Genomic DNA, 24,277 nt, shown 5'->3' on the forward strand with positions numbered 1-24,277 from the left:
TCCGATCTATAAGCAGGAGATCTCTTTCAATTTATTTAGGCCTCCTAAGATATTTCATAATTTTCAGTGTGTAAGTCTTAAGTATTTTATCCTTGTTGATGCTGTTCTAAGTGGGTAGGCATACTTCTGCACCTTGCTTTTTTTCAGCTTAGCAATATACTTGGAGATCATTTCATACTGATGAGATCAGATTACTTCATTATATTCATATGTAACTCTCTTTTTCGGGGGCAGTCCTTGGCGGTCCAGCGGTTAGGGCTCTGTGCTTTCACTGCTGAGGGCTTGGATTCAGTTTCTGGCTGGGGAACGAAGATCCTGCAAGCTGCGCGCCATAGCCAAAAAAAAACATCCTCTGTTTCGGTGGCTTAGTTTTTCATTATATGGCTTATACCGTAATTTATTTAACCAGTTCTCTGTTGTTAGCATTTAGATTATTTCTTGTTTTTGGTAATACAAATAATGCTGCAGTATTTAATTTTGTACCTAGGTGCTTTGTACCTGTGCGAATAAATCTGGAGGGTAAATTCCTCAAAGTGTATTTACCCAATCAAAGAATTTTGATTGCTCTCCTCTAATACCAGCTTCCCTTTATCCTCACACTGCTTCGTTCTCACACGTCTGGTCACTTTCTGGGTGTTCCGATTCTGCCCTCCTTCCTCGCAGGCATGGATGTTGTGAAGGTTGGGGGTCCTGTCTACAGGATTGGAGTTGGGGGCGGAGCTGCCTCGTCCGTGCAGGCAAGTGCAAATAGCTCAGGTGCCAACTCCATGACATCTCTGGGCCCCATGCATGGGTGGGGTGTGAGCTCCCAGCCCCCCTGAGCTGAGATGTGCCATCTGTCCTCCCAGGTGCAGGGAGACAATGCCAGCGACCTGGACTTTGGGGCTGTGCAGCGGGGAGACCCGGAGATGGAACAGAAGATGAACCGTGTGATCCGGGCTTGCGTGGAGGCCCCCGGAGGAAACCCCATCTGCAGTCTTCATGACCAGGGTGCCGGTGGCAATGGTGAGAGGAGGGGTTGGGACGGAGGACCAGGCCTACCTGGTCTCCTGCCAGGTTCAGTTTGGGGAGAGGTATCGCGGATCTGCAACCAACCAGCTAGCTCTGGGCCCCACTCTGCACCCACTACATGTTCTGGACAGGCTCAGGGTTAGTTGCTGGAGAGGGTGCAGTAGCGGTTCAAACAGGGATGCACAGGATTAGGGGCTCCTTTGGAGGCTGGGAATGGCCTTTTGTTTGCCCGGTACTGACCAGGGCCAGATGAGAGCCTCTCCCGGAAACCCTCTCATCAGGCAACGTCCTGAAGGAGCTGAGTGACCCGGCCGGAGCCGTCATTTATACCAGCCGCTTCCAGGTGGGTCTCCTCCCTGAAGTCTGATTGTCTCCCTACCCCTGCCAGTCCCAGCCGGCCCCACCCATCTGTCCCCCACTCCCAGCAAGAACCTGAGACTTGGGAGTGCCCGCTGACCCTTCCCTTTCATCCTCCCCCATGGATATACAGCTCGGGGACCCGACCCTGAATGCCCTGGAAATCTGGGGGGCCGAGTACCAGGAGTCAAATGCACTTCTGCTGAGGCCCCCCGACCGGGACTTCCTGAGTCGTGTCAGCGCCCGGGAACGCTGCCCAGTTTGCTTTGTGGGCACCATCACGGGAGACAGGAGGGTGAGTTGGCTCAGGGAGTCGGTAACAGATGCTGTGCGTGGGCTTGAGCTGCCCAGGAGGGAGAGTGTCTCAGGAAAGAGACGAGAGCATGGGCGCCGTGGGGACCAGCGTGGGGCCGGGGGGCTCAACAGGAGAAGCCAAGTGGGGCGGACAGAGCACCTCTGCCCGGCTTTCCAGAAGTGTTTATTCCCTGCTGGTGGTCATAGTCTCATTCTCTCTGGGCGGTGTCCCTCTGGTCTACAGATAGTGCTGGTGGATGATCGGGAGTGTCCTATGGGAAGAGATGGCCAGGGGGATGCCCCCCCAACACCTCCCCCGACCCCTGTGGACCTGGATCTGGACTGGGTGCTGGGCAAGATGCCCCGGAAGGTATGTGGGGGGCGGGAGGTTTCTCCTTCTCTGGCCCAGCCCTTCAGACCATCGTCGGCCCTACGCGTGCTTTGTTACCTGTGTGCCCAGCACCTCCCCAGGCGCTCACACCACTGTTGCCACCTGTGTTGCAGGAGTTCTTCCTGCAGAGGAGTGTGCCCGTGCTGCGGCCCCTGGCCTTGCCCCCAGGGCTGAGCGTGCGCCAGGCCCTGGCACGCGTCCTCAGGCTGCCTGCGGTGGCCAGCAAGCGCTACCTCACCAGCAAGGTCTGCCCCGCACCCCTGCTCCACCCTCTCAGCCCTCTGCGCCCTTCCCTCTGCTCGCCCAGCCCGGGGGATGGCTGTGGGAGCCCGCCGGGCCCGAGGGGGACGTGGCAGGGGCAGGGCAGCTACCCCGATGGCCTGAGCCCCTGCTGTCCACCCCGAGTCTTGTTGTGTTCAGGGTGAGCCAGGCCTCCTCCCACCCCCTTGTCCCTGTCCCTTGGCCTCTTGCTAACTCCACCTGGTTCTGCAGGTGGACCGCTCCGTGGGCGGCCTGGTGGCACAGCAGCAGTGTGTGGGACCCCTGCAGACCCCGCTGGCAGACGTGGCGGTGGTGGCACTGAGTCACCAGGAGCTTGTAGGGGCTGCCACAGCCCTGGGAGAGCAGCCAGTCAAGAGCCTGCTGGACCCCAAGGTTGCTGCCCGGCTGGCCGTGGCCGAAGCCCTCACCAACCTGGTGTTTGCTCTGGTCACCGATATCCGGGTGAGTCCCCTGCAGCTTCTGCCCTGGATCCCCAGGCCTCTGGGACACAGACGCAACCACCGCCTGCTCACCCCTCTGTCCGCAGCCTCTCCACAGCGCCCTCCCTCCCTAACACGAGTCTCTGCCACTTCCCAGGACGTGAAATGCAGCGGGAACTGGATGTGGGCGGCCAAGCTCCAGGGGGAGGGCGCGGCTCTGGCCGATGCCTGTGGGGCTGTGGTGGCAGTGATGGCGGCCCTGGGTGTGGCAGTGGACGGTGGCAAGGACTCCCTCAGCATGGCCGCCCGGGTTGGCGCTGAGACCGTGCGGGCTCCTGGTGAGCTCTGGGCGCCCAAGGGCAAGGGGCGGGTCTGTGGGCCGGGCTGCGCCTCACTCTCCGCTGCTTGCTCTGCAGGGTCGCTGGTCATCTCAGCCTATGCTGTCTGTCCAGACATTACAGCCACTGTGACCCCAGACCTCAAGTGTCCCGGAGGGAGAGGTATGGGTTCTTCCCTCTCCTCGGTGCACTGTGGATTCACAGCCTGGTCCTTTGTCTGGGGTCTGCTTCGTGAGTGCTGGGCCCCCTCGTTCAGCACTGGGGCATGGTGCCTTCTGGGGCTGGTGGTCTGGGTGCCTCACCACGTCCTGGGAACTTCAGTGAGCACGGCGGGCGGGCTTCTCCTGAGCCAGCCATCTCCCCTCACCGCGCCCCTGTCTCCCCAGGCCACCTGCTCTACGTGCCTCTGAGTCCTGGGCGCCATCGGCTCGGGGGCACAGCTCTGGCCCAGTGCTTCTCCCAGCTCGGCGAGCAGCCTCCCGATCTGGACCTTCCTGAGAACTTGGTGCGAGCCTTCGGCATCACCCAGGGGCTGCTGAAAGGTGAGTGAGGCCCTGGAGGAGACGGTGCCTGTGGCTGACACGGGGCAGGCACGTGCGGGGGGGCCAAGAGGGGTCTGATGCCCTTCTCTCTGGTTCTCTGAGCAAGCCCACACTCTCACCCCCGCCCCCTCCCGACTGTCAGAAGGGGGACGCGGCCGCCAGGTTTGGGTCCCAAGGCTGCCGAGCATTTTATTCCTTCCTCCAGACCGCCTCCTCTGCTCAGGCCACGATGTCAGTGACGGAGGTCTCATCACCTGCCTGCTAGAGATGGCCTTTGCTGGGAATTGTGGGATAGAGGTGGCCGTCCCTGCCCCTGGGGTCAATGGTGAGGAGCCTGAGGTCTAGGTTCCAGCCTGGGCTGCCTGCCCCATCCTGCAGACCCCATGTCCTATTAAAGAGTAGAGTGTCCCCAACTCCTTTTCCCCTGAGTCCCTTGCTGTCTTTTCTGACCACTGAGCCAGGTGGCACCTCTGAAACCTCCTGCAGACCCTGAGGCCACATCCTTGGTCCTGCTTTCCCAGGCCTCACCCCATCCCTGACCCCTGCCTTCGTTCCTTTAGCCATAGCCACCTGACTCCACCTCTGAGTCCCTGGCAATACCCTAGTCACCTTGACCCCTCTGTTACTCTCCCAGCGCTGCCTGTACTGTTCGCTGAGGAGCCAGGCTTGGTGCTGGAGGTGCAAGAGCCAGACCTGGCCCAAGTACTGACACGTTACCGGGAGGCTGGCCTCCACTGCCTGGAGCTGGGCCGCACGGGCAGCACCGGGCCCCACGCCATGGTGAGGAAGTGAGGAATGACAGGCCTGCAGAGGGAAGGTCGTGGTTTGCCTCTGCCAGCCTTGGAGGCGGCCCAACGTGGACATCTTTGCTCTCAGCCCCTGAAAGATCTGCCCCCCTCTCTAGGTCCGGGTATCAGTGAACGGGGCTGTCGTTCTGGAGGAGCCCGTTGGGCAGCTACGAGCCCTCTGGGAGGAGACCAGTTTCCAGCTGGATCGGCTGCAGGCAGAGCCCCACTGTGTGGCCCAGGAAGAAGAGGGGCTGAGGGAGCGGACGGGGCCCACCTACTGCCTGCCCCCCACCTTTCCCACAGCTTCCGTGTCTCATGAGCCTGGTGAGGAAATGTGTGTAGTGGCTTGGCTGCCCGGGCACTTTGGGGAGGAGCCCAAGGCTTGGATGTGGAGGCCTGCCCTGGACAAGGTGTCTGGGGCGCTGGGGTGTGGAAGTAACCCTCTGGCACAAGGACACTCCTCCCCCCAGGTGGTCCCGCCCCCCGAGTTGCCATCTTTCGAGAAGAAGGCAGTAACGGAGACCGGGAGATGGCCGATGCCTTCCACTTGGCTGGGTTTGAGGTGAGCAGGTTGCGTGGCCGAGCTGGGGCTGGGCTTTGGGCCATGGGCCCTCTGACACTTGCCCTCCCCCTCCTGCCAGGTGTGGGATGTGACCATGCAGGACCTCTGCTCTGGAGCAGTCAGGCTGGACACGTTCCAAGGCGTGGCCTTCGTGGGCGGCTTCAGCTACGCGGACGTCCTGGGCTCTGCCAAAGGTGGGTGTGCAGCCCTGCCCACTCGCTCTCCGCACGTTCCTGAAGAGCTGCCTTAGCCCCCTTCTCCCTTGACTGAGAACTGGCCTCTCGCCTCCATGAAGCTGGCTGGGGAGCGTGAGTGCATTCATTCTGGGCCAGCCGCCAGCAGGCCTGCAGGTAGCCTTTTTTTTCATTCATTCATTCATTCATTGACTGCATTGAGTCTTCGTTGCTGCACGCGGGCTTTCTCTAGTTGAAGCGAACGGGGGCTACTCTTCATTGCACTGCGCAGGCTTCTCGTTGTGGTGGCTTCTCTTGTTGCGGAGCACGGGCTCTAGGCACGCGGGCTTCAGTAGTTGTGGCTCGCGGGCTCTAGAGCGCAGGGTCAGTAGTTGTGGCACACGGGCTTAGTTGCTCCGTGGCATGTGGGATCTTCCCGGACCAGGGCTCGAACCTGTGTCCCCTGCATTGGCAGGCGGATTCTTAACCACTGCACCACCAGGGAAGCCCTCTGCAGGTAGCTTGTGAGGCAGGTGGGCTGGGTGGCACCGTGCCAAGCCCGGGGGCATGTGCCCTGTCAGAAGCGGCAGCTGCTACTCAGCTCCAGCAGGCTGTCCTGTCGGAAAGCAGGCTCGGCACAACCAGATCTTTCTGTTTTTCAAGACAAGCCAGAAATCCTGATTAAATGTTAGGCAACTGAATAAAAATTTTGAAAATGCTCTGCTGCCTAAGCAGAAAACTCGTCATGGGCCATCTCAGGCCCAGGAGTTGGCAACATCTGTTTCTATCAGTTAAACCTGCTTTTTTTCCCTGGCGTTTGCCCTGAGCTCTGCAAAGCAGGGAGGTCCTGGGCGAGTGTAATGGGGCACGCTGAGATGGAAAGGCGACGGTCCCCCCTCATTCCGGTGCTCACCGCAGCCTCCTGTTCCCTCCTAGGGTGGGCAGCCGCTGTGACCTTTAACCCCCAGGCCGGGGCTGAGCTGAGGCGCTTCCGGCAGCGGCCAGACACCTTCAGCCTCGGCGTGTGTAACGGCTGCCAGCTGCTGGCCCTGCTGGGCTGGGTGGGAGGCAGTCCTGGTGACGAGGTGGCAGAGATGGGCCACGAGTCCTGGCCAGCCCGGCCCGGCCTCCTGCTGTGCCACAACCGGTCTGGGCGCTTCGAGTCGCGCTGGGCCAGCGTGCGAGTGGGGGCTGGGCCGGCCCTGATGCTGCGAGGGATGGAGGGTGCCGTGCTGCCCGTGTGGAGCGCCCACGGGGAAGGTCAGCCTCCGGGGAGGCGGGAGAGCCTGAGGGCAAGGGTGGGGGAGGACGCCAGGGAGCTCTGCTCTCATGTGCCTCTTCCCTCGCCCCTCCTTCTGCCCCAGGTTATATGGCATTTTCTTCCCCGGAACTCCAAGCCCAGATGGAGGCCAGGGGCTTGGCTCCGCTGCATTGGGCAGACGATGATGGCAACCCCACGGAACAGTACCCCCTGAATCCCAACGGGTCCCCAGGGGGCATGGCTGGCATCTGCTCCCCTGATGGCCGCCACCTGGCTCTCATGCCTCACCCTGAGCGGTCTGTGAGGCCTTGGCAGTGGGCGTGGCGACCCCCTCCATTTGACACTATGACCACCTCCCCCTGGCTCCAGCTCTTCATCAATGCCCGAAACTGGACCCGGGAAGGAGGCTGCTGAGCAGGCCGGGGAGACTCCCCTGGGCCCCGTGGTTTTCACCCACGGTGTCTTTAGAAGTACCTCATATTATTTCTGTGTGTCTTGGACAGACGAGGACCAAAATGCCCAAAAAAACCTTGGCTAATTTTATGAATCTGTCTATGCCTTACGCTGTTGGATCTGTTTTCAGTTCTGTTCTAACACGTTTTGTCCTTTGTGGGCCCGGGAAGCAACATGCAGTTCAGAGAAAAGAGGCTGCGGTGGGAAGTTAGGATGCCTGGGGGGAGGGGGTTCCATCGCCCCGCTTCGCTGCACCACATCACTTACGTCACTTATCTGAGCTCGGAGGGATGTCCTATGCCCCCCTTCCTCGTCGGGCTTTAAGGGGATGGGGGCGGACAAAAGCAGGCAACTCAGGACCTCAGCATGCTCATCTGGAAAACAGCAGAAGCTTTCTGGATTCTTCTTTCTATTTTTATTTTATTTTTTAAACTTTTAAGTAGAGAATTTCAATTAAATTGGCACAGTTAAGACCAAAAAGATAAAATGGACATTGTCAGTGTATCTTCACCCTTGCTTTAACAGGCAAATGAACACAACTTGAAACACAGGTGAATTTTGCTTGTCTGTGAGACAGTGAAGGGAGCTTCTCAGTATTTAAATATATTAATATAACCAGTTATAGAAATCTAAATCTAAAACCAATCTCCTATAGGGTTTGAGAAGGCATTCGCCATATCCCTGAAAAGTTTAACATTCCTTATTCAAGTTTAATCATCTCTTTAGAAGGGGAAAACAGTGATAGTACTTGTTGAACCAGAATTACTATCAAAATTCAAAAAGCTGACCATATTCATTTAGCCACAAGCCAATCTTATTCAAATCAGGACAGAAATATTACCTCAGCCATTCATGATCTGAATTCTAGTGTATGAGATCAATTTAAATATGGTACACATAAAAAGTCATGAGACATTTGTTTCATAATAAATAAGGCAGTGGCCAACTATTACTCATTAGTAGCCTTTTTGAGATAAGCTATCAAGTCTGCCCTTTCTCCCTTCTTTTTAACGCCAGCGAAGATCATTTTTGTTCCAGGGATGTACTTCTTGGGATTCTCCAAATACTCCATCAGCATCTCCTCTCCCCAGAGGTGATGCCTTCGTTCTTGTTGGCATCTGTGTAAGAGAATCCGACAGCCTGTCCTGTCTTTCGCCCAAACAGACCACGGAGATTTAGCCCGGTCTTGTGCTTGCCTCCCTTTTCCACAGTATGGTACTGGGCACACTTCTGAACAGATTCTTCTTTTTAAATGCAGCGCTGTGCTAAGTGTAAGCAGTTGTTGGCAGCTTCTGTGACAGTGTCTCCAGCTGAGTCATAGGACTGCCCTGGTGCTGGCCTCTGAACTCAATATTCCTGATCTTTGCTTCTCCTAGTTTAGCAGCTCCCTTATCCCTAGCACTGAGCCTTTAGTATGCATTTATTCTTTCATTCATTCATTCATTCATTCCATTAATTTTCGATGGTTTGCTACAGTGCCAAGCACTGTCGCTGCCACCAGGGAGTTTATGGTCTAATAGGCTTTAAAATAATATCTGTGGGACTTCCTGGTGGTGCAGTGGTTAAGAATCCGCCTGCCAATGCAGGGAACATGGGTTCGAGCCCTAGTCCAGGAAGATCCCATATGCCGTGGAACAACTAAGCCCGTGTGCCACAACTACTGAGCCTGTGCTCTAGAGCCCACAAGCCACAACTACTGAGCCTGTGTGCCACAACTACTGAAGCCCACGCACCTAGAGCCCGTGCTCCACAACGAAGACCCAACACAGCCAAAAATAAATAAAATAAATTAAAAAAAAAAAATCCGCCTGCCAATGCAGGGGACACGGGTTTGAGCCCTGGTCCAGGAAGATCCCACATGCCGCGGAGCAACTAAGCCCATGCACCACAACTACTGAGCCTGTGCTCTAGAGCCCGTGAGCCACAACTACTGAAGCCCACGTGCCTAGAGCCTGGGCTCCGCAACGAGAAGCCACCGCAATGAGAAGCTCACACACCGCAACGAGGAGTAGCCCCTGCTCTCCACAACTAGAGAAAGCCTGTGCGCAACAACAAAGACCCAATGCAGCCATAAATAAATAAATAATAAAAAATAAAATAATATCTATGTGATATATATATATATATATATATATATATACACACACACACACACACACACACGGAATAGTATTCAGCCACAAGAAAGAAGGAAATCCTGCTGTGTGCGACAACACGGATGGACCTTGAAGGCATTATGCTCAGTGAAGTAAGTCAGACAGAGAAAGACAAGTACTATATGATCTCACTTATATGTACAATCTAAAAAAAGCTGAACTCAGAAACAGAGACTAGAATGGTGGATGGGGGAAAGGGGGATGTTGGTCAAAGGGTACAAACTTCCAGATATTAGATGAGCAAGCTCTGGGGATCTAAGGTACAGCATGGTGATTATAGCCAATGATACTGTATCACATACTTGAAAGTTGCTACCAGAGTAGATCTGAAATGTTCTTACCAGGAAAAAGAAGTAGGAATTATGCGATGTGATGCAGGTGTAAGGTGTGATGCAGGTGTACGGTATGATGGTAATCACTTGCTAGTGTATCAGATCAACACTTTGTACACCTTAAACTCACATAACGTTATATGTCAACTATATCTCAATAAAGCTGAAAAAAAAATAGTATCTGTATATGGCACCTACCATGAACCAAGCATATGCTAGGCATTTTATATGTGACTAAATTATTTTTCATAAGAGTTCAGCAAAGTACTTGATAGCCCCCCTCCCTTTTTAAAACAAAGGAAGAATTAAGGTTAAATAAATTGCAGCATTTGCTTCCTACTGCCCTGCAATCACATTTCCGGAGGCAGCATTGTCAGGACTTCTTGCTGACAGCTGTCCTTGCTCCCTTTGCTCACAGGAGTGTGTGTAAAGGCCACTTCCTTGTGACCGCTGTGACTGTCCTGTCGTACAGCTCAAGTCAGTTTGCCCCCTGAATAGCTCAACATCTTGGTTAAAGAAATTTCCCTGAGAATGGAGACGACTCTCAGATCCCTGAGGGCGGGCTGAGCGGTGCACTCCTAGTAGAGTAGCCTAAGGAGAGACTGATGAGACAGTGTTGAATCACGGCTATGGAGAAAATAACTTTCAGGTCTTTTTCTCATTGCTTTGCAAACTGACCTACCCTGAGCAGTCTGTGGGAGTAGGGGTCATTTTTGGCATTTCAGTATTCCTCCCTGATGCTAGGAAGCCGTGTGTGTGTGTGTGTGTGTGTGTGTACATAAAATATAGGTAATCTCAAATGCACAATTTTGAGGGCTGATACCAAGTCTTGGATGTCAGGTTTACAAGCGCTTGACGCAAAAGTAGAAGGATAGTATGTGAGGTACCCTGCTGATTGGCTGTGATCGGTAAATTCATGCCTTTTGGAGTTGGAGCGGTTTCTGGTTTAGATTACCCTGGCCAAGCAAGACCCACCCTCGGACACTACCAAAACCAAGTCAGCTCAGCTTCTGTTTTTATCCAGAAGCCTCACAACCCTGTCCTTGCTGGTCCCAACCCAGCTTCTATCTCCCCACCTCTCCCAAAAGCCGTCTAGCAAACTACCAGCTAGCTCTTTTCTGCCTCTCTTTACCTTCCCAGGAAACCAACTGCTCTGAAAGGCACTCCACAGCCCCTCCATGTGGTGGCGTTTATTCTCAAACCTCATCTCACCTTCCTCCGGCCAGGGAGCTGGGGTTTGGGTCCTCTCTGTACCACTCCCAGATTATTCTCCACCCCCTTCGAAGAAAATCTTGCCCATTTTAGGTTCATGCCATTCTATATCACCTTCACCCCCTACTTTGTGTTCTGCTGACTTCCCCATCACTCCCTGTGGAAGGGGATGCCAGCTGTTCCCCAGTATCTGATTCCCCTTTCTAGAAATAGGACCCTCCAGTATTTTAGCAGGGATTGTGGCTGCCCAAAATAAAGATGACATCTCCCAGTGTCCCTTACAGCTGTGACTAAATTCTGTTTTGTTTCTGGCCATGCCACGTGGCATGTGAGATCTTAGTTCCCTGACCAGGGATTGAACCTGTGACCCCTGCAGTAGAAGCATGGAGTCCTAACCACTGGACCACCAGGGAATTCCCTGTGACTAAATTCTGATTGGTAGGAGAGAAAATGATGTATACAACTTCCACGTGTTCTTAAAGGAAGGGGTGCAACCTGAACTTTTTTCCAGTGACTTCCTCCATTCTACCTCGGCCATGGAATTTTGTCATCACCCAGATGTGCTTCATTTCCACACTCACTCAAGCACCCTATCTCTGACCATAACCTCCCTTCCTTCCATCATCATTTTCCTCTTCAGTACTCGGATCTCAAAGTCATCAGGACCTCCAGCTCAATCACATCTTTCCCCCAATCCATTTCTTCTCTCTTTTTCCCTCCTTATCCAACTTCCAGTAACAGCTTTTCCAGTGCCCTTCAACTTGACCCAGTATCTTTTCATCATTCCCATTTGACAAAATCCCAACCCATCAGCTTTCCCAGAGAAAGCCAGACAACAGGGCAGATTGTCCCATTGGAAATTCAGCATTACCCTCCTATGGGGGAAACGGGGAATCGGAATGAGAAACAGAGACCAAAGGTAATGAGAGAGGGCACCCAAGTGGAGCAATGATAATAATGTACCGTGAACAGAAGGAGTATGGTGACCTCAGCTCACTACACCTGAGGTCTGAAACAAGACCATTAACGATAATGTCCAAACCTAAGTCTTGTCTTTTTTTTGGGTCTCATCAGTCAACAGCTCTCTGACCAAATTCTTTGTCAGATACTGGAGGCTCCTACGGTAGCATCACACACCTCCTTTTCTAGCCCAAGTCACTGCTGTAATTTCTTTTTCAGCATTGCAATCTTTTGTTGTTGTTTTGTTTTGTTTACCACTGCAATCTTACATTGAACGATGTGTTTCTTTGCTCAACGAGTCGTCTCCTCAGTAGAGTGTAAACTCCATGAGAGCAGGAACTCCATTTCTGCCCTCCACTGTATCCTACCACCTAGCATGGTGCCTGTCACCTACAAGGTGCTCAATAAATATATGTTGAACAAATGAATAAATGTGAATGTTAAAGTTAGTAAAGGTTGATACACATTTTTTTCCTTAATAGAAGAGTGAACTTAGTGAATTGGACTTATGGGTGGCTTTGCTTTGCAAGTCCTCAAGCATTTCCCTTTTTTACTTCATTCCTCCAGTCATTCAAAGTTGCAAGCTCTTGTCCTCATGTCAAATGAAGGACAGTGTATGCATGTGTTGGGGCGGGTGGGGTGGGGTGTGGAGAGACAGGGAGAACCAGTAAGTCTTGTCTCTGTCTTAACACCTGCCTGGCAGCCAACAGGGCCTTCAATTTCACAGAAAAAGACACGGCACTGAACTGAGCATGCGTTCATCCCTTTCAGCCTGATACGTGCTGGAAGGAGGGCTCCAGGAGGGCCGGGCACAGTGTGGGTGACGTGTGTGCAGGGGTCCAGATGGGACCCCTGGAGAAGGCCACTTTCTCCAGAGAGGCTCCCAGGCTCTCTAACAGGTCAGCGCACCCCTGGGCGTCCCTCCAAATAGCACCTGGGACACCCCGCCCAAACCCAGGTGCGGACAACAGGGGTAGAAAGGAAAAAAGGAGGTGGACGCCAGACAGTTGTGAGCCTGTGGGAGGAGGGTGTCCCCCAAAGCAGCTGAGCCTTCAGAGGCCCCGGGGTCCCACAAGCTGTATTTATTTCCCCAGCACCTTCTGCATTCAAGACCCTGGGGCGGAAATCAAAGAAATCCTCAGCCTGTCATTAGACAATTGGGAGCAGCAAACAGCCAGATGGTGGAGCCTCAGGCACTGCTGCGGTGGGGCCTGGGTTAGAGACTTCTCTTGGGCTTCAGGAAAGACCTTCCTATGTGAGCAGTCCACTAGGAGTGCCAGCGACTGTGGGCCGTTTTCCCCCAGGACGGGTGGCTTTGTGCAGCTTCCTCTGTCTGCTCAGGCTGGAGGAGAAGCCCGTGGCTAGAGAATGGGACAAAGGGTGTGAAACAGGGAGCCCCGCCCCATCTGTCACTCAGGTAAGAAAACTGTCAAGGGCCTCCTCCCTGGGCAGGTGCACACACAGTGGGAGAGGGCCGTGAAGCAGACAATTTCAATGAAACATCTTTAAGAGGGAGCTCAGGGTACAGGTGGGAGCTCACAGCAGGGGATGCAGCCCAGACTCTCTGGATCAGGGAAGGATTCCCGGGATTAGCTGACACCTGAGGGATGACTAGCGGCTGGTCACAGGAGAGGGGAGGGAGGGAAAGCCGAAGATATGTGCAAAGCCTCAGAGGTGAGCAATAAAGCGAGTTAAGGAACTGAACAAAGATGAGTCTGTCTGGAACATTAAGTACAATGGGAAACAGAACAGACACAGTTAAAGGCCTAACAGAGCATGTCAAGGAATCTGGATTTTATCCTAAGAGCAATGGGAAACCACCCAAATGGGTTTATATTAGGGAGAGACACAATCACTCCAGCTGCAGAGGAGGAAGGCAGGAGAGGATATGGGGAGTCCCATAAGAGGGCTTTGCACGCTCCAGACAGAAGCAGTGCTGGCCAGGACTAGGGTGGCGGCGGTGGAGATGGAGAGGGATGAAAGGACTCAAGAGATGTCAGGAGGGGCTTCCCTGGTGGCGCAGTGGTTCAGAATCTGCCTGCCAATGCAGGGGACACGGGTTCGAGCCCTAGTCCGGGAAGATCCCACATGCCGCGGAGAAACTGAGCCCGTGTGCCGCAACTGCTGAGCCTGCGCTCTAGAGCCCTCGAGCCACAACTCCTGAAGCCCACGCGCCTAGAGCCCGTGCTCCACAACAAGAAAAGCCACAGCAATGAGAAGCCTGCACACCGCAACAAAGAGTATCCCCCGCTCGCCGCAACTAGAGAAAGCCCACGTGCAGCAACGAAGACCCAATGCAGCCAAAAATAAATAAATTTCTAAAAAAAAAAAAGAAGAGACATCAGGAGGTAGAATCACCAGGCACTGGATGTGGAGGGAGGAGAGAGAGGAGCTGATGATGAAGCCCAGACTTTTTGCTTGGACCACTGGGTAGGTGATAATTTCATTAACTGTGATAGGAACATGGGAGATGGCACATATATGGGAGGAAGATGATGTGCTCTGCTTAGGATGTGTTGAGTTTGAGGGGTCGGTGGGACACAAAAATGGAGATGCCCCCCAGGTAGTCAGAAGAGATCTGGGATGGAGATGAAGGTTTGGGAGGCACTGGTCTATGTGTGGGGAAGGTGATCTGGGAGGAGTGAGTAGAGCCTGGTAACCCAACATTGAAGGGGTTGGCAGCAAAAGAGGAGGCTGAGAAGGAATGGCACCACTAACCTTACAGTCTAACCAGCTGAGTGGCTTCCCACTGCCCAAGTCACTGGAGCATCCTGGGATGCGCCTGGGAAGGTATCCAGGGCAACAGAAGGGACTAGGGAGTCAGCCTGTTCTCCTCACCACTGAGTCCTAGCTCTGCTGACCCCACCTTCACAGCGAGGCAAACCCTTCTCTCCCCTAGATCCTTTCCCAAGGTAGTACAGACAGCCCTCCCCACTCCCAAACACCTCTCCTGCATCAGGTTACAAGGAAATGGCTTGGCTAAACAAAGCAGGTGAAAAGAGCTAAATTATGTGGCACTTTGGAGGCTGCGGATTCCCAATGGCACCTTATAGGAGGTTCCAAGGGAAGGAACAGGGGGCATCCCCACTGGGTTAAGGACACAAGGATCCTGGCCTGGGTCACAGCCCGGGGAAACCTCTCCTTACCCTTGAGGATGTGATGGGCATCCCCCTCTCCATGAGGACCCATCAGATTATGAAACGCAGTGATGGGACCAACCCCCAAGCCCCTCACCCCCACCTCCCTCAGACTCTAAGCAGGTCACCAGGGGGATGTTCACCACCACACACCACCTCTCCCATGTGACCACGTCCAAGTTGCCTCCTCCTCCCACTTCTGGAATAAATGCTGAGAAACAGGTGTGAGATGCAGGAGGGCAGGCTAAGGAGTGAACACTGGGAGTTGCCAGAACTTAGTCGGAAGAATACGTAACTCATTCTGAGGGTGGTGGGGACGTGTGTAGCTCTCTAGCTCCAGACACAGGGGCCTTATGAAGAAATGGTACAGAGCACTGACATACGGCGCAGGCATCCCTGCTTTGCTGGCCAATGATAATCCCATAGTGAAAAACGATGTATCGCAGAATTCCACTGTTGGCGAGTGGGGGACAGAGGGTAAAGTGCCCAAATTGTGACCTGGGGGCAGGAACAGAAGCCCTCTCTCCTCTTTGCCCTATCCACAATCAAACCCTTCATCAGAAGCCCTATTTCTGTCATTGGTGTCTCCGTTCCTCTTGGCAAAGTCTCCACCTTTGAACCTGCTCTTTCTGCTCCATACTTTGTGGATCATCCATATTATTACTGCCCCTGCTTTCTGCTTATCTGGCTTCATCTCCTCCTCTCCTACCTCTACCAGCTTAGTGCAGACCCTCAGCACCCCAAACTTGGGATATTACAATGACCTCTTCTATTTCACCCCTAACTGGTCTAACACCAACTGGATGTACTATAATACAATTCTGGTATATACACACACACACACACACAATTACCAATTGTGTATATGTATATATATATACACACACACACACACACACACACAACACACATACATATATATATACACATCAATATATGTATATATATATATACCAATTTTTTTATGTTCAAATCCACTTTTATTAAAATTATTTGGCAATTCTGGCAGCAGTATAAAGTCTTTGACCACTGGACACATTAGACATGAGTTTATAATTTTGGTTTGTTGTGGGTTTGGGTACATGTACTTTTCTAAATCTTCTGCCCTTCATTTCATCACCAAATGGCAAAGTGCCTTAAGTTTCTCTATCTGAAATACCCTATTATTTATAAAACAGAAATTTGTAAAATAAGATTGAAAAAATAAAATGCACAGATTCAAAAAATTATCTTCAAATATTAAAAACATACAAAGTATACTGAAGACATCTACGTTTAGTCCAATATATGTGTGTATATATATATATATATATATATATATATATACACCAATTTACACACACACAGAGTTTTTAAAGGTTATACTCCATTTACAATTTTGTTTTTTAATTTTGATAACTGTATTTAAATAGTTTTTCTTTGTATTCCTATATATTTTATTTTTTTGTAATGGTTATATTTCCCTGTACATATTATCCTTGTTGCTTATCCATTTAATTTAATTAATTTATTTATTTTTGGCCACACAGCATGTGGGATCTTAATTCCCAGACCAGGGATTGAACCCACACCCCCTGCAGTGGAAGCGCGGAGTCTTAACTACTGGACCGCCAGGGAAGTCCCCTATATATTTTATCTCATGAATTTAAGAACATTATTCTGAGTGGGGGAGGGGGTCCATGGGCTTCACCATACTGCCAAGGGGGTGTATGGAAGCAAAAAAGTTAAAAACCCTGCTTGGTAGAAATATATATTGTCCTTACTCTTCCCAAAGGGATGCTTGACTTTGTGCACTGAGTTACCTCTCCGGTCCAAGTCCATCACTTCCACCTCTTGGTGCCCTCAAAGGTGATGGGGTGGGGGAGGTGGGAGCTCTGAGAAAACTGTCCCCAAAGCGAAAAAACTGCATCAACTGCATGAAGGGCACTGGAAGAGGGAAAGTCCCAGGGGTACAGATTCAATCAGTTGCAGGCCTACCTCAAACCAGTACGTTGAGAGCTGGACACACCCTCACACCCTCTTGAGAAACGTAGCTTCGGGCCATCTCAGCCTTCTGAGATCTCTCCCATGATACTGGCCATCCTAGCCACAGCCAGCTGGACAAGGAAGGGATCTCATCCGTGTCTGGCTAGTGGCCAGGCAGGAGAGCTGGCCAAATAGGTACTTTCAGATTGGATGGTGACTAACTGACCCAATTTGATCCTGTCTCTTGGGAAGTTTGAACTTGAACACGCTGGGGGAGTCAGCGGTTGGGAAGGCCAGAAGAAGTGACAGACACAGAGAAAAAGGTGAAAGGTGAGGGAGAGGAAAGTGGAGTCAAGACCAGGAACTTGCCAAGCTAGGGTTTCCTTCCACCCCACTCTCCCAGAGGAGGTCCCACCCTGCACCTCTGTCACTTCCTGGAGGTCTGCTTCCTACCATCTGGAAGAGCCCACCTAACCTGTGCCCCAAGAGCTCCAGAACGGTGGAGGGCCAGGCATCCCGAGATGCACAAGAGGCTCACAGCAGAGCATGACGCCTAATGTGCCAGAGACACAAAATGAGGAAGCTGGGGGGATTCTCCTCAGTGTCCCTAATCTAGTCTGACCTCCTCCTGGCCCATGAATAGGCCCTCACCGCTTGTGCCCGGTGCCAGGGCCCTGTTAATTTCTATGTCCTTGCAGGTCCCTTTCCAAGGGTTCCCTACCTGCTTGACTGCTCACCAAGCAGCCAGAGCCAGTATTGCCAGAGGGGGCCAGGTGGGAGCAGAATGCAAACCAGCAGAAATGCGGAGGGAGGGATAGAGAGGTACATCACCCCCTACGTGAGGGAGGCAGCATGGGGTTGACCCCTGTGACCTGGCTCCCTTGGTTCCCCATGTCCAGGCGCCTTCTCTCCCTTGGGGGTCTATAACACACCCCTCTTCTTTCTAATTGCTCATGGATCAAACTTAGTCCACTCTCTTTGCCCCGAAACAGATGCAATTCAACTACATCCGTACTTCCTTTACTCCTAACAATGTTTTAGAGTTGAGGAAATGAAGCTCCGAGAGAAGTCTGATGCTGGCTGTCAGCAGTGAAGGGTCCACGCTCCTCAGCACACCCTGACCGTGGCCAACCCTCCAGCCTCACAGCTCCCTGCCATCCATTCCCCAGGGCACCCTCGCCAAACCGATATACTTACACTCCCCAAAACAGGGCCCTCTCATTTCCCAGTCTTTGCTCCCGACGTTCCCCTTGGCTAGAATACCCCTAGGTTGCCCTGGTGAATTCTGAGTCAACCTTTAAGACTCAGAGTGTCCTCTACTGTTCTTAGTATACTCCTGGTGAGGCAGGGGCTCTGTCCTAATAGCCTTTATATCTCCAGCCTTTTGCTTAAGGCCTGGTAAGGTGAGGGACCAAAGAATATGTGCCCCTTGGTCCCACTGTCACAAAATTATTACGGTCCAGAGGTATGATCGGCACTTGGAACCCAATGGGTAGACAGGCTGGGACCTGACCTTTTGCTGCAGTGCTGCAATGCTTGCACCTGGACACACCTCTCCTCCGGCAACCAAATACAAAGAAACGGTATGGGACTAAAAATAACTATGTGTGCATGCACAGTTGGGGTAAATTCTGGACTAAAGATACAAAGAGACCAAAAAACCCAACTGCCACTTTTGAGCCTGGAGCAAAAGCAGGGGGTGGCAGGGCCTTGGCTTCTATGACTTCATCTAGACTAACTGTGGCATACCCTGCCTTTCGGTCTCCCATTTCTAGAAAACTGCTCCCATCAGTAAACCATTCGACCTTAGGGCTGTCAAGAGGCTCATCTAGAATATCAGGCCTGCTGGAGTAAGTAAGTTTGTTCTCTGGTCTCTACACACTGGTGCAGTAAGTCTCCACTCTCCACTGCTGGGTTCAGGGTTTGGCACACCTTTAAGGTAATGTCGGGGGTGTCCATTAGGAGGGACAGATATCTTGTTAACCTTCCTCTAGTCAACCAATGATGTCCTTTGACCTCCAGCACAGACTGTACCTGATGAGGGGTCAACACATCTAAGTGTTGTCCCAGGGTGAGCTTGGAAGCCTCATTAAACAACAGGGCTGCAGCTGCTACTGCCCGCAGGCAGCGTGGCCATCCCAGGCCCACTGAGTCCAGTTGTTTTGAAAAGAAAGCCACTGGTCTCTGATCTGGTCCCAGCTTTTGGGTCAGGACTCTTGGTGCTCTCCCTAACCTCTTGTGAACGTATAGGGTGAAGGGCTTGTCCAAACGTGGAAGCCCCCGTGCTGGTACTCTGATCAACTCAGGCTTTAGAGTCTCAAAGACCTGCTGGCAGTCCTTATTCCATTGAAGGCATTCCCTTTCTCCTCCCTTTAGAGCGTCACGTAGAGGTTTTGCTACAAGGCCATAATTTGGAATCCAGATACGACGGAACCCAGCCATCCGGAGAAAGCCTCGGAGTTGCCTCTTTGTGGTTGGAGACGGTAATGCACTAATTGCTATTTTTCGATCTATGGCCAGGACTCATGCCCCTGGGGTCAAAACAAATCCTAAATATTGAACCCCTTGCTATGAGATCTGAGCCTTGGTTGGAGAGACTTTACATCCTCTTTTCGCCAGAAAATTTAGGACCCTAACAGTATTTTGATCTGAATCTTGTTTGGTTTCACTACTTATCAATAACTCATCAACATACTGTAACAGAGTTCCCTTCTCAAGGCTCAGTTCCTCCAGTTCCCTTGCAACGCATTTCCAAAAAGATGGGGGCTGTCCCAAAAACCCTGCGGACGCACCATCCATGTATATTGGGTAACCTCCAGGGGGTCAGGGTCCCTCCATTCAAAGGCAAAAAGGTATTGAGAGTCCGGGTGTAGGGGAATACAGAAAAATGCATATTTGAGGTCCAAAACAGAGAAATACTGGGCGCTCCCTGACACCTGGGTGAGGAGGGTGTGTGTATGGGTTTGGCACCAGAGGGTGAATAGGGGTGACTCCCACATTCATGACTCTTGCACAAATCTACACTCTCCGTTAGGCTTCTGAACGTGGAGGATCAGGGCGGTGCAAGGCGATTGGCAGAGCCTAATGAGTTTGTGTTTTAGGTTGGATTCCCCTCAGGGCCTCAGGCTTTAAAGGATATTATCTCTTCCAGGGGTATTTTTCCCCAGGCCTTAACCTTCTTTTTATTTGGGGAACACATTTTGCCCTTCCTGGCACCGAGGTATCCCAAACTGCAGGATCTACTTGTTCTCTAATTTCTTGAGGGATGTCTTGGGGAATATTTTGATGCCCAACAGGTAGGTCATCTGGGGCTACTAATAGATGCACTCTCTGTTCGAATTCTTTACCTCCTTGGACTTCACCCTGTCCTAAGAATACACTAGCTTCTAACTTATTTAGCAAATCTCTCCTGAGGAGAGGAACAGGGCATTCTGGCATGTACAAAAATGAGTAATAATAACGGACCCGATTCCGCAGGCAAGGGGAGATGTAAATCGCCTTACCTTTAGCTGTCCATCAACTCCTGTCACAGTACAGTCATGGTTGGAGAAGGGGCCGGCTGGCCAAGTCAGAACAGAGCAGGCAGCTCCAGTGTCTACAAGAAATTCAGTTCTCCTACCTGCCACATGGAGGGTGACCCAAGGCTCCATTGGAGAAATGAGGATGGATCGAGTGGGATCTGGAGCTGGGCAGGCGATCGATCGGGCCGTCAGTCAGTGTGTGGGAATTTCTCATCTGAGAGATTCACAAGGAACTGGGGCCAGTGGGGTTTGCCCCTCGGACGTCCCACAGGAGGGCGCTCAGGGCATTCCCCCTTCCAGTCCCCCTCCTTCAGACAAAAGGCACACTGGTTTGGGCCCAGGTGGTTTCTTGGTGGTCTGTCCCGCCTTCTCGTCCCTCCAGGGTCCCCTCAAGGTGGTGGGTGGATCCGAGCAGCCAAAAGCTGCAGTTTTCTTTATTAGCCTCTCATCCTTATTGGCCCTCCTCCGTTAAGTCTCAGTTGTTCTAGACCTTGAAGGCCTCCTCTACCAGGGTTGACAATGGCATTTGGGGCCCAGCCTCAAGCTTTTGTAATTTTCTCTAGATATCAGGAGTAGCCTGGGCGATAAAATGTATGGCCGACAGTGTCCTCCCTTCTGCAGACTCAGGGTCTGTATTGGTGTCCTTCCTGAATGCCTCTGTCAGCCGGCTCAGGACGACTGCCAGGTTTTCATCTTTTTCCTGTGTGACCTCTCAGACCTTATCATAATTTACAGGCTTCACCATACACCTTTTCATTCCTTCTGATAAACGAGTAATATAATGTGTCATCCTAGCCTGGCCTACACGGTATTCATAGTCCCAGTGTGGGTCATGTTCTGGGATTGCATCCCCATCCACCTGATAAATCTGGTGGTGTGGATTGGTGGCCAGTAGGCCGTCTCCGTGTTCCCTGGACTTCCTCAGTATACGCTCCTTTTCATCCGGGGTACAACAGTGGGCCAGAATAGCCATGATGTATTTGGGAAGTCTGTCAAAAATTTTAAAAGGTTTTAAAACACCCGGTTGGATAGGATCATAGGTTGCTGTGAAACAATATTGATTCCTTGAGCCAAGGTAGGGGAAAAAAATCAAAAGTAAATATAGATCATTTAAAGGCACAGGAACTCACATGATCTGTTATCAAAAGCAGCATTCCAGGACAACTTTGTTCTCTTATGAGAGACAGAAACCAAATCCAGTCTTGCATCAGCCTGATCTTCATAAAGTCTATTTACCTAATTAAAGTTAGTCTAACCTTAGAAAATCCTGATCACATACAAAATTCTTTTCTCACTGTTCCTGTTCCGCAAACCTTCTGAGGCCATGCTTTGTCCTGTATTCTTTTCCCATTCAGAAATAGCCAGCTCTAGTGATACAGGCTGCAACATGGGACCTTTTGCTGCAGTGCTGCAGTGCTTGCACCTGGACACACCTCTCCTCCAGCAACAAAATTCAAAGAAATTGTATGGGACTAAAAATAACTACACGCATGCGCAGTCGGGGCAAATCCTGGATAAAAGACACAAAGAGACCAAAAAACCCAACTGCCACTCTTGAAGAGCCTGGAGCCAAAGCAGGGTACTGCGCATGCCTCCTGCACACACCACCTATGGGGTGGGAAAACCACCAAAGCCTTCCTCCGGCCTGACCCTTGGACACACCCCTACCCTCACCCACATAAAGTACAAGCTCACCACCCTCTCAGGGACCCAGCAAGCAAGGGAAACTTGTTTGCTCTCACTTCCCCCCGCTGCAGCAGGGGCCCCAATAAAGCCTTGCCTGAATTTCTTGTCTGGCCTCTGATCAATTTCTATTAATTAAGGAGGCCAAGAACCCTGGTCAGTAACAGGATGGCCTCAGGATGAGAATCCTCTTGCTCAGTTTTTGGCTGGGAAGTAGATGACATCTAGAACCCCTGAGGGTATGGGTGGTCCCCTGGGTTCCAAAATTCACCCTGTTGGGTTTATTCAGTCACTCAACAGTACATCATGGGTCTGTTATGCTCTAAACGCTCTGCCAGGTGCTGGGGATCAAAGATGAGTGGCGCAATTAGCTGGGAGGATACACTTGAGCTGAAACTTTAAGAACACTCTAAAAATCTATAAAAGAAAAAGTTTATTCTGTGCTTTCGTCCAGGCGTGTGTGTAAGGGGTGGGCAACGCCTCCCTCCCCACCCCTCCATCCCCTCGCCTCACCTCAGTTCCCAAGGTGAAGATTTGAGGGGGATTAGATGTATAATCACCAGTTTGGGTCTTGCTTTCAGGAAGGCGTGAGGCCTGAATCCTAACCCGGCCCCGCACACTGGCCCCACTGTTCCCCTAATTCCATGCATCCGGGAATTAGCTAACTGGCTGGCGGCTCACTCCCTGTCAAGAGGCCCGGGAGAGAGTGATCCGGGAGAACCTGAAACTATCCCCACCAACTCAGGAGACCCCACAAGACATCGGTCCCTTGGACGAGCAACGGCCCCTAAGGAGGGTCTCAGGCAACACTCTTAGAAAGTGCGACCCCTTTATAAGGAGGAGACCGGCGGGCGCGGGCTAGTGACCACGAGAGTGTCACAAAACCTAAAACCGAAGTCTCAACTCCTAGCTGACCCCGCAGTCCCGCCCCGCGCCCTTCTAAGAGCTTGGCTTCCGGGAGGAGCTCCGCTGGGGCACCGCCCCCCCAAGGCGCGGGCGCCAATTGGCCAGCGTGATCGAGGGGCGGGGCGAAATCCTAAAGGGTTAGGAGCAGAGGAAGACCTGAAGGGGCCCGGGGCTGCTGCGAAACGGAGGTGATGCCAAGTGGCCCCATGTGGGTTTCTTTTACATCTTTAATGCCCATACCCTAGTCTCACGCCCATGGAGCCCACGCGAGACTACCCACTGTTCGGGGGCGCCTTCTCCGCCACTCTCCCTCCGGGGGCCATCGACGTAAGGTAAGAAGGCCCGGGCACCAAAGGAGGCTGACCAGGTGGGTTGCGGGAAGTAGCCGGGGTCAACCAGGGCCTGCCTCGCCTCTCTTCAGCGACCTTCGACCGGTCCCGGACAATCAAGAAGTTTTCTGTCATCGCGTGACAGACCAGAGCCTGATCGTGGAACTTCTGGAGCTGCAGGCCCACGTGCAGGGCGAAGAGGCGGCGCGGTGAGGGAGGCGGGTCCGCGGCTGGCCAATGGGAGGACCAGAGCCGAAGGAGTGGGCGGGGCCTGTGGCAGGACGGTTAATCTGGGCAATGAGAACTCCAAGGGTAACACCACGTCACCAGAAATGAGCGAAGTTTAGGATGAGATGCTTGTAAGGGGCAGTGAGAAATGCCCCTCCCTGACCCTGCTCTCCCAACTCCAGGTACCATTTTGAGGACGTTGGCGGGGTGCAGGAGGCTAGGGTTGTGCAGGTGGAGGCTGTGCAGCCCCTCCTTTTGGAGAACCTGGCCCTGAGGGACTGCTGTCAGGAAGCCTGGATCCTCTCTGGCAAGCAGCAGGTAGCTAAAGAAAACCAGCAGGTGAGGGCCAGGGGAGTGTGAGACGTCTTGGAGGGGTGAAGGGGGTGGCTCTAGGGAATCAGGTAAGCATCCTGACTCTGATCACTTTAGGTAGCAAAGTATGTGACACTGTACCAGGCCTTGCTGCGGCTGCCCCAGTACCAGACTGATTTCCTGCTCACCTTCAATCAGCCCCCGTAAGGAGAACAGAAAGGGCACATGGCTCATGACTGGGTCCCCAGGAGAACTGGCTTGGAGGGGCAGAGTAGGGAGACTGTCTGGTGGGGCCCTCCAAGGAAGTGGGAGTGGGCCAGGGGTTTGGGGTCACGGATAACCAGGTCCTCTGGGAAACAGGAAATGGGAATTTACAAGCCCAAGGCCCGGATGATGTTCTCTCTCTATCTGTTCCCCACCCCAAACTCTGAGAATAGGTCATCTCTTGGCCCTGAAAATCTGTCACTTCCGCCCTGGAGCCTGGGTGACTTCGAACAGTTGGTGACCAGTCTGACCCTTCACGATCCCAACATCTTTGGTCCCCAGTAAGGATGCTGAAATGCTGCATGCTGCTTCTGAAGACCTGGGGCCTCTGTTCTGCAAGGGGATCAAAGGGTTGGATATATTCCCCTAATTCCTTCCCAGTGCATAAACATAAGACACCT

At 52.4% G+C, this 24,277-nt stretch overlaps 2 protein-coding genes across 4 annotated transcripts in view; both read left to right on the top strand.

Moving 5' to 3' along the window:
- The window catches only part of PFAS (phosphoribosylformylglycinamidine synthase), a 13,393-nt gene extending 6,424 nt beyond the window's left edge, over nt 1–6,969 (top strand). The window contains exons 9-25 of one of the 2 annotated variants that reach the window (XM_007457818.1): nt 664–737; nt 849–1,005; nt 1,293–1,354; nt 1,502–1,663; nt 1,907–2,032; nt 2,167–2,298; nt 2,546–2,776; nt 2,912–3,092; nt 3,171–3,254; nt 3,479–3,634; nt 3,840–3,959; nt 4,269–4,414; nt 4,539–4,746; nt 4,893–4,984; nt 5,064–5,178; nt 6,094–6,417; nt 6,522–6,969. In XM_007457818.1, coding sequence (XP_007457880.1) covers nt 664–737; nt 849–1,005; nt 1,293–1,354; nt 1,502–1,663; nt 1,907–2,032; nt 2,167–2,298; nt 2,546–2,776; nt 2,912–3,092; nt 3,171–3,254; nt 3,479–3,634; nt 3,840–3,959; nt 4,269–4,414; nt 4,539–4,746; nt 4,893–4,984; nt 5,064–5,178; nt 6,094–6,417; nt 6,522–6,832 — 2,681 coding nt within the window. In that variant the 3' untranslated portion in view covers nt 6,833–6,969. The remainder of the gene's footprint in view (nt 1–663; nt 738–848; nt 1,006–1,292; nt 1,355–1,501; nt 1,664–1,906; nt 2,033–2,166; nt 2,299–2,545; nt 2,777–2,911; nt 3,093–3,170; nt 3,255–3,478; nt 3,635–3,839; nt 3,960–4,268; nt 4,415–4,538; nt 4,747–4,892; nt 4,985–5,063; nt 5,179–6,093; nt 6,418–6,521) is intronic. The other variant, XM_007457817.1, reaches the window with a different exon arrangement.
- A 15,915-nt stretch (nt 6,970–22,884) lies between these two features.
- RANGRF (RAN guanine nucleotide release factor) lies at nt 22,885–24,268 on the top strand. 2 transcript variants are annotated; one of them, XM_007457823.1, is made up of 5 exons: nt 22,885–23,075; nt 23,165–23,281; nt 23,483–23,639; nt 23,730–23,815; nt 24,050–24,268. In XM_007457823.1, the coding sequence occupies exons 1-5, from the start codon at nt 22,999–23,001 to the stop codon at nt 24,159–24,161; spliced, it is 549 nt and encodes a 182-aa protein (XP_007457885.1). In that variant the 5' UTR covers nt 22,885–22,998; the 3' UTR covers nt 24,162–24,268. The 2 variants fall into 2 exon arrangements, with proteins under 2 accessions (XP_007457885.1, XP_007457886.1); XM_007457824.1 differs by having other exon boundaries at nt 22,999–23,075; nt 24,038–24,161.
- Nucleotides 24,269–24,277: the final 9 nt, after the last annotated feature.

The sequence above is a fragment of the Lipotes vexillifer genome, unplaced genomic scaffold (genome assembly GCF_000442215.2).
Source record: "Lipotes vexillifer unplaced genomic scaffold, Lipotes_vexillifer_v1.1 scaffold611, whole genome shotgun sequence".
In the NCBI taxonomy this organism is placed as follows: domain Eukaryota; kingdom Metazoa; phylum Chordata; class Mammalia; order Artiodactyla; family Lipotidae; genus Lipotes; species Lipotes vexillifer.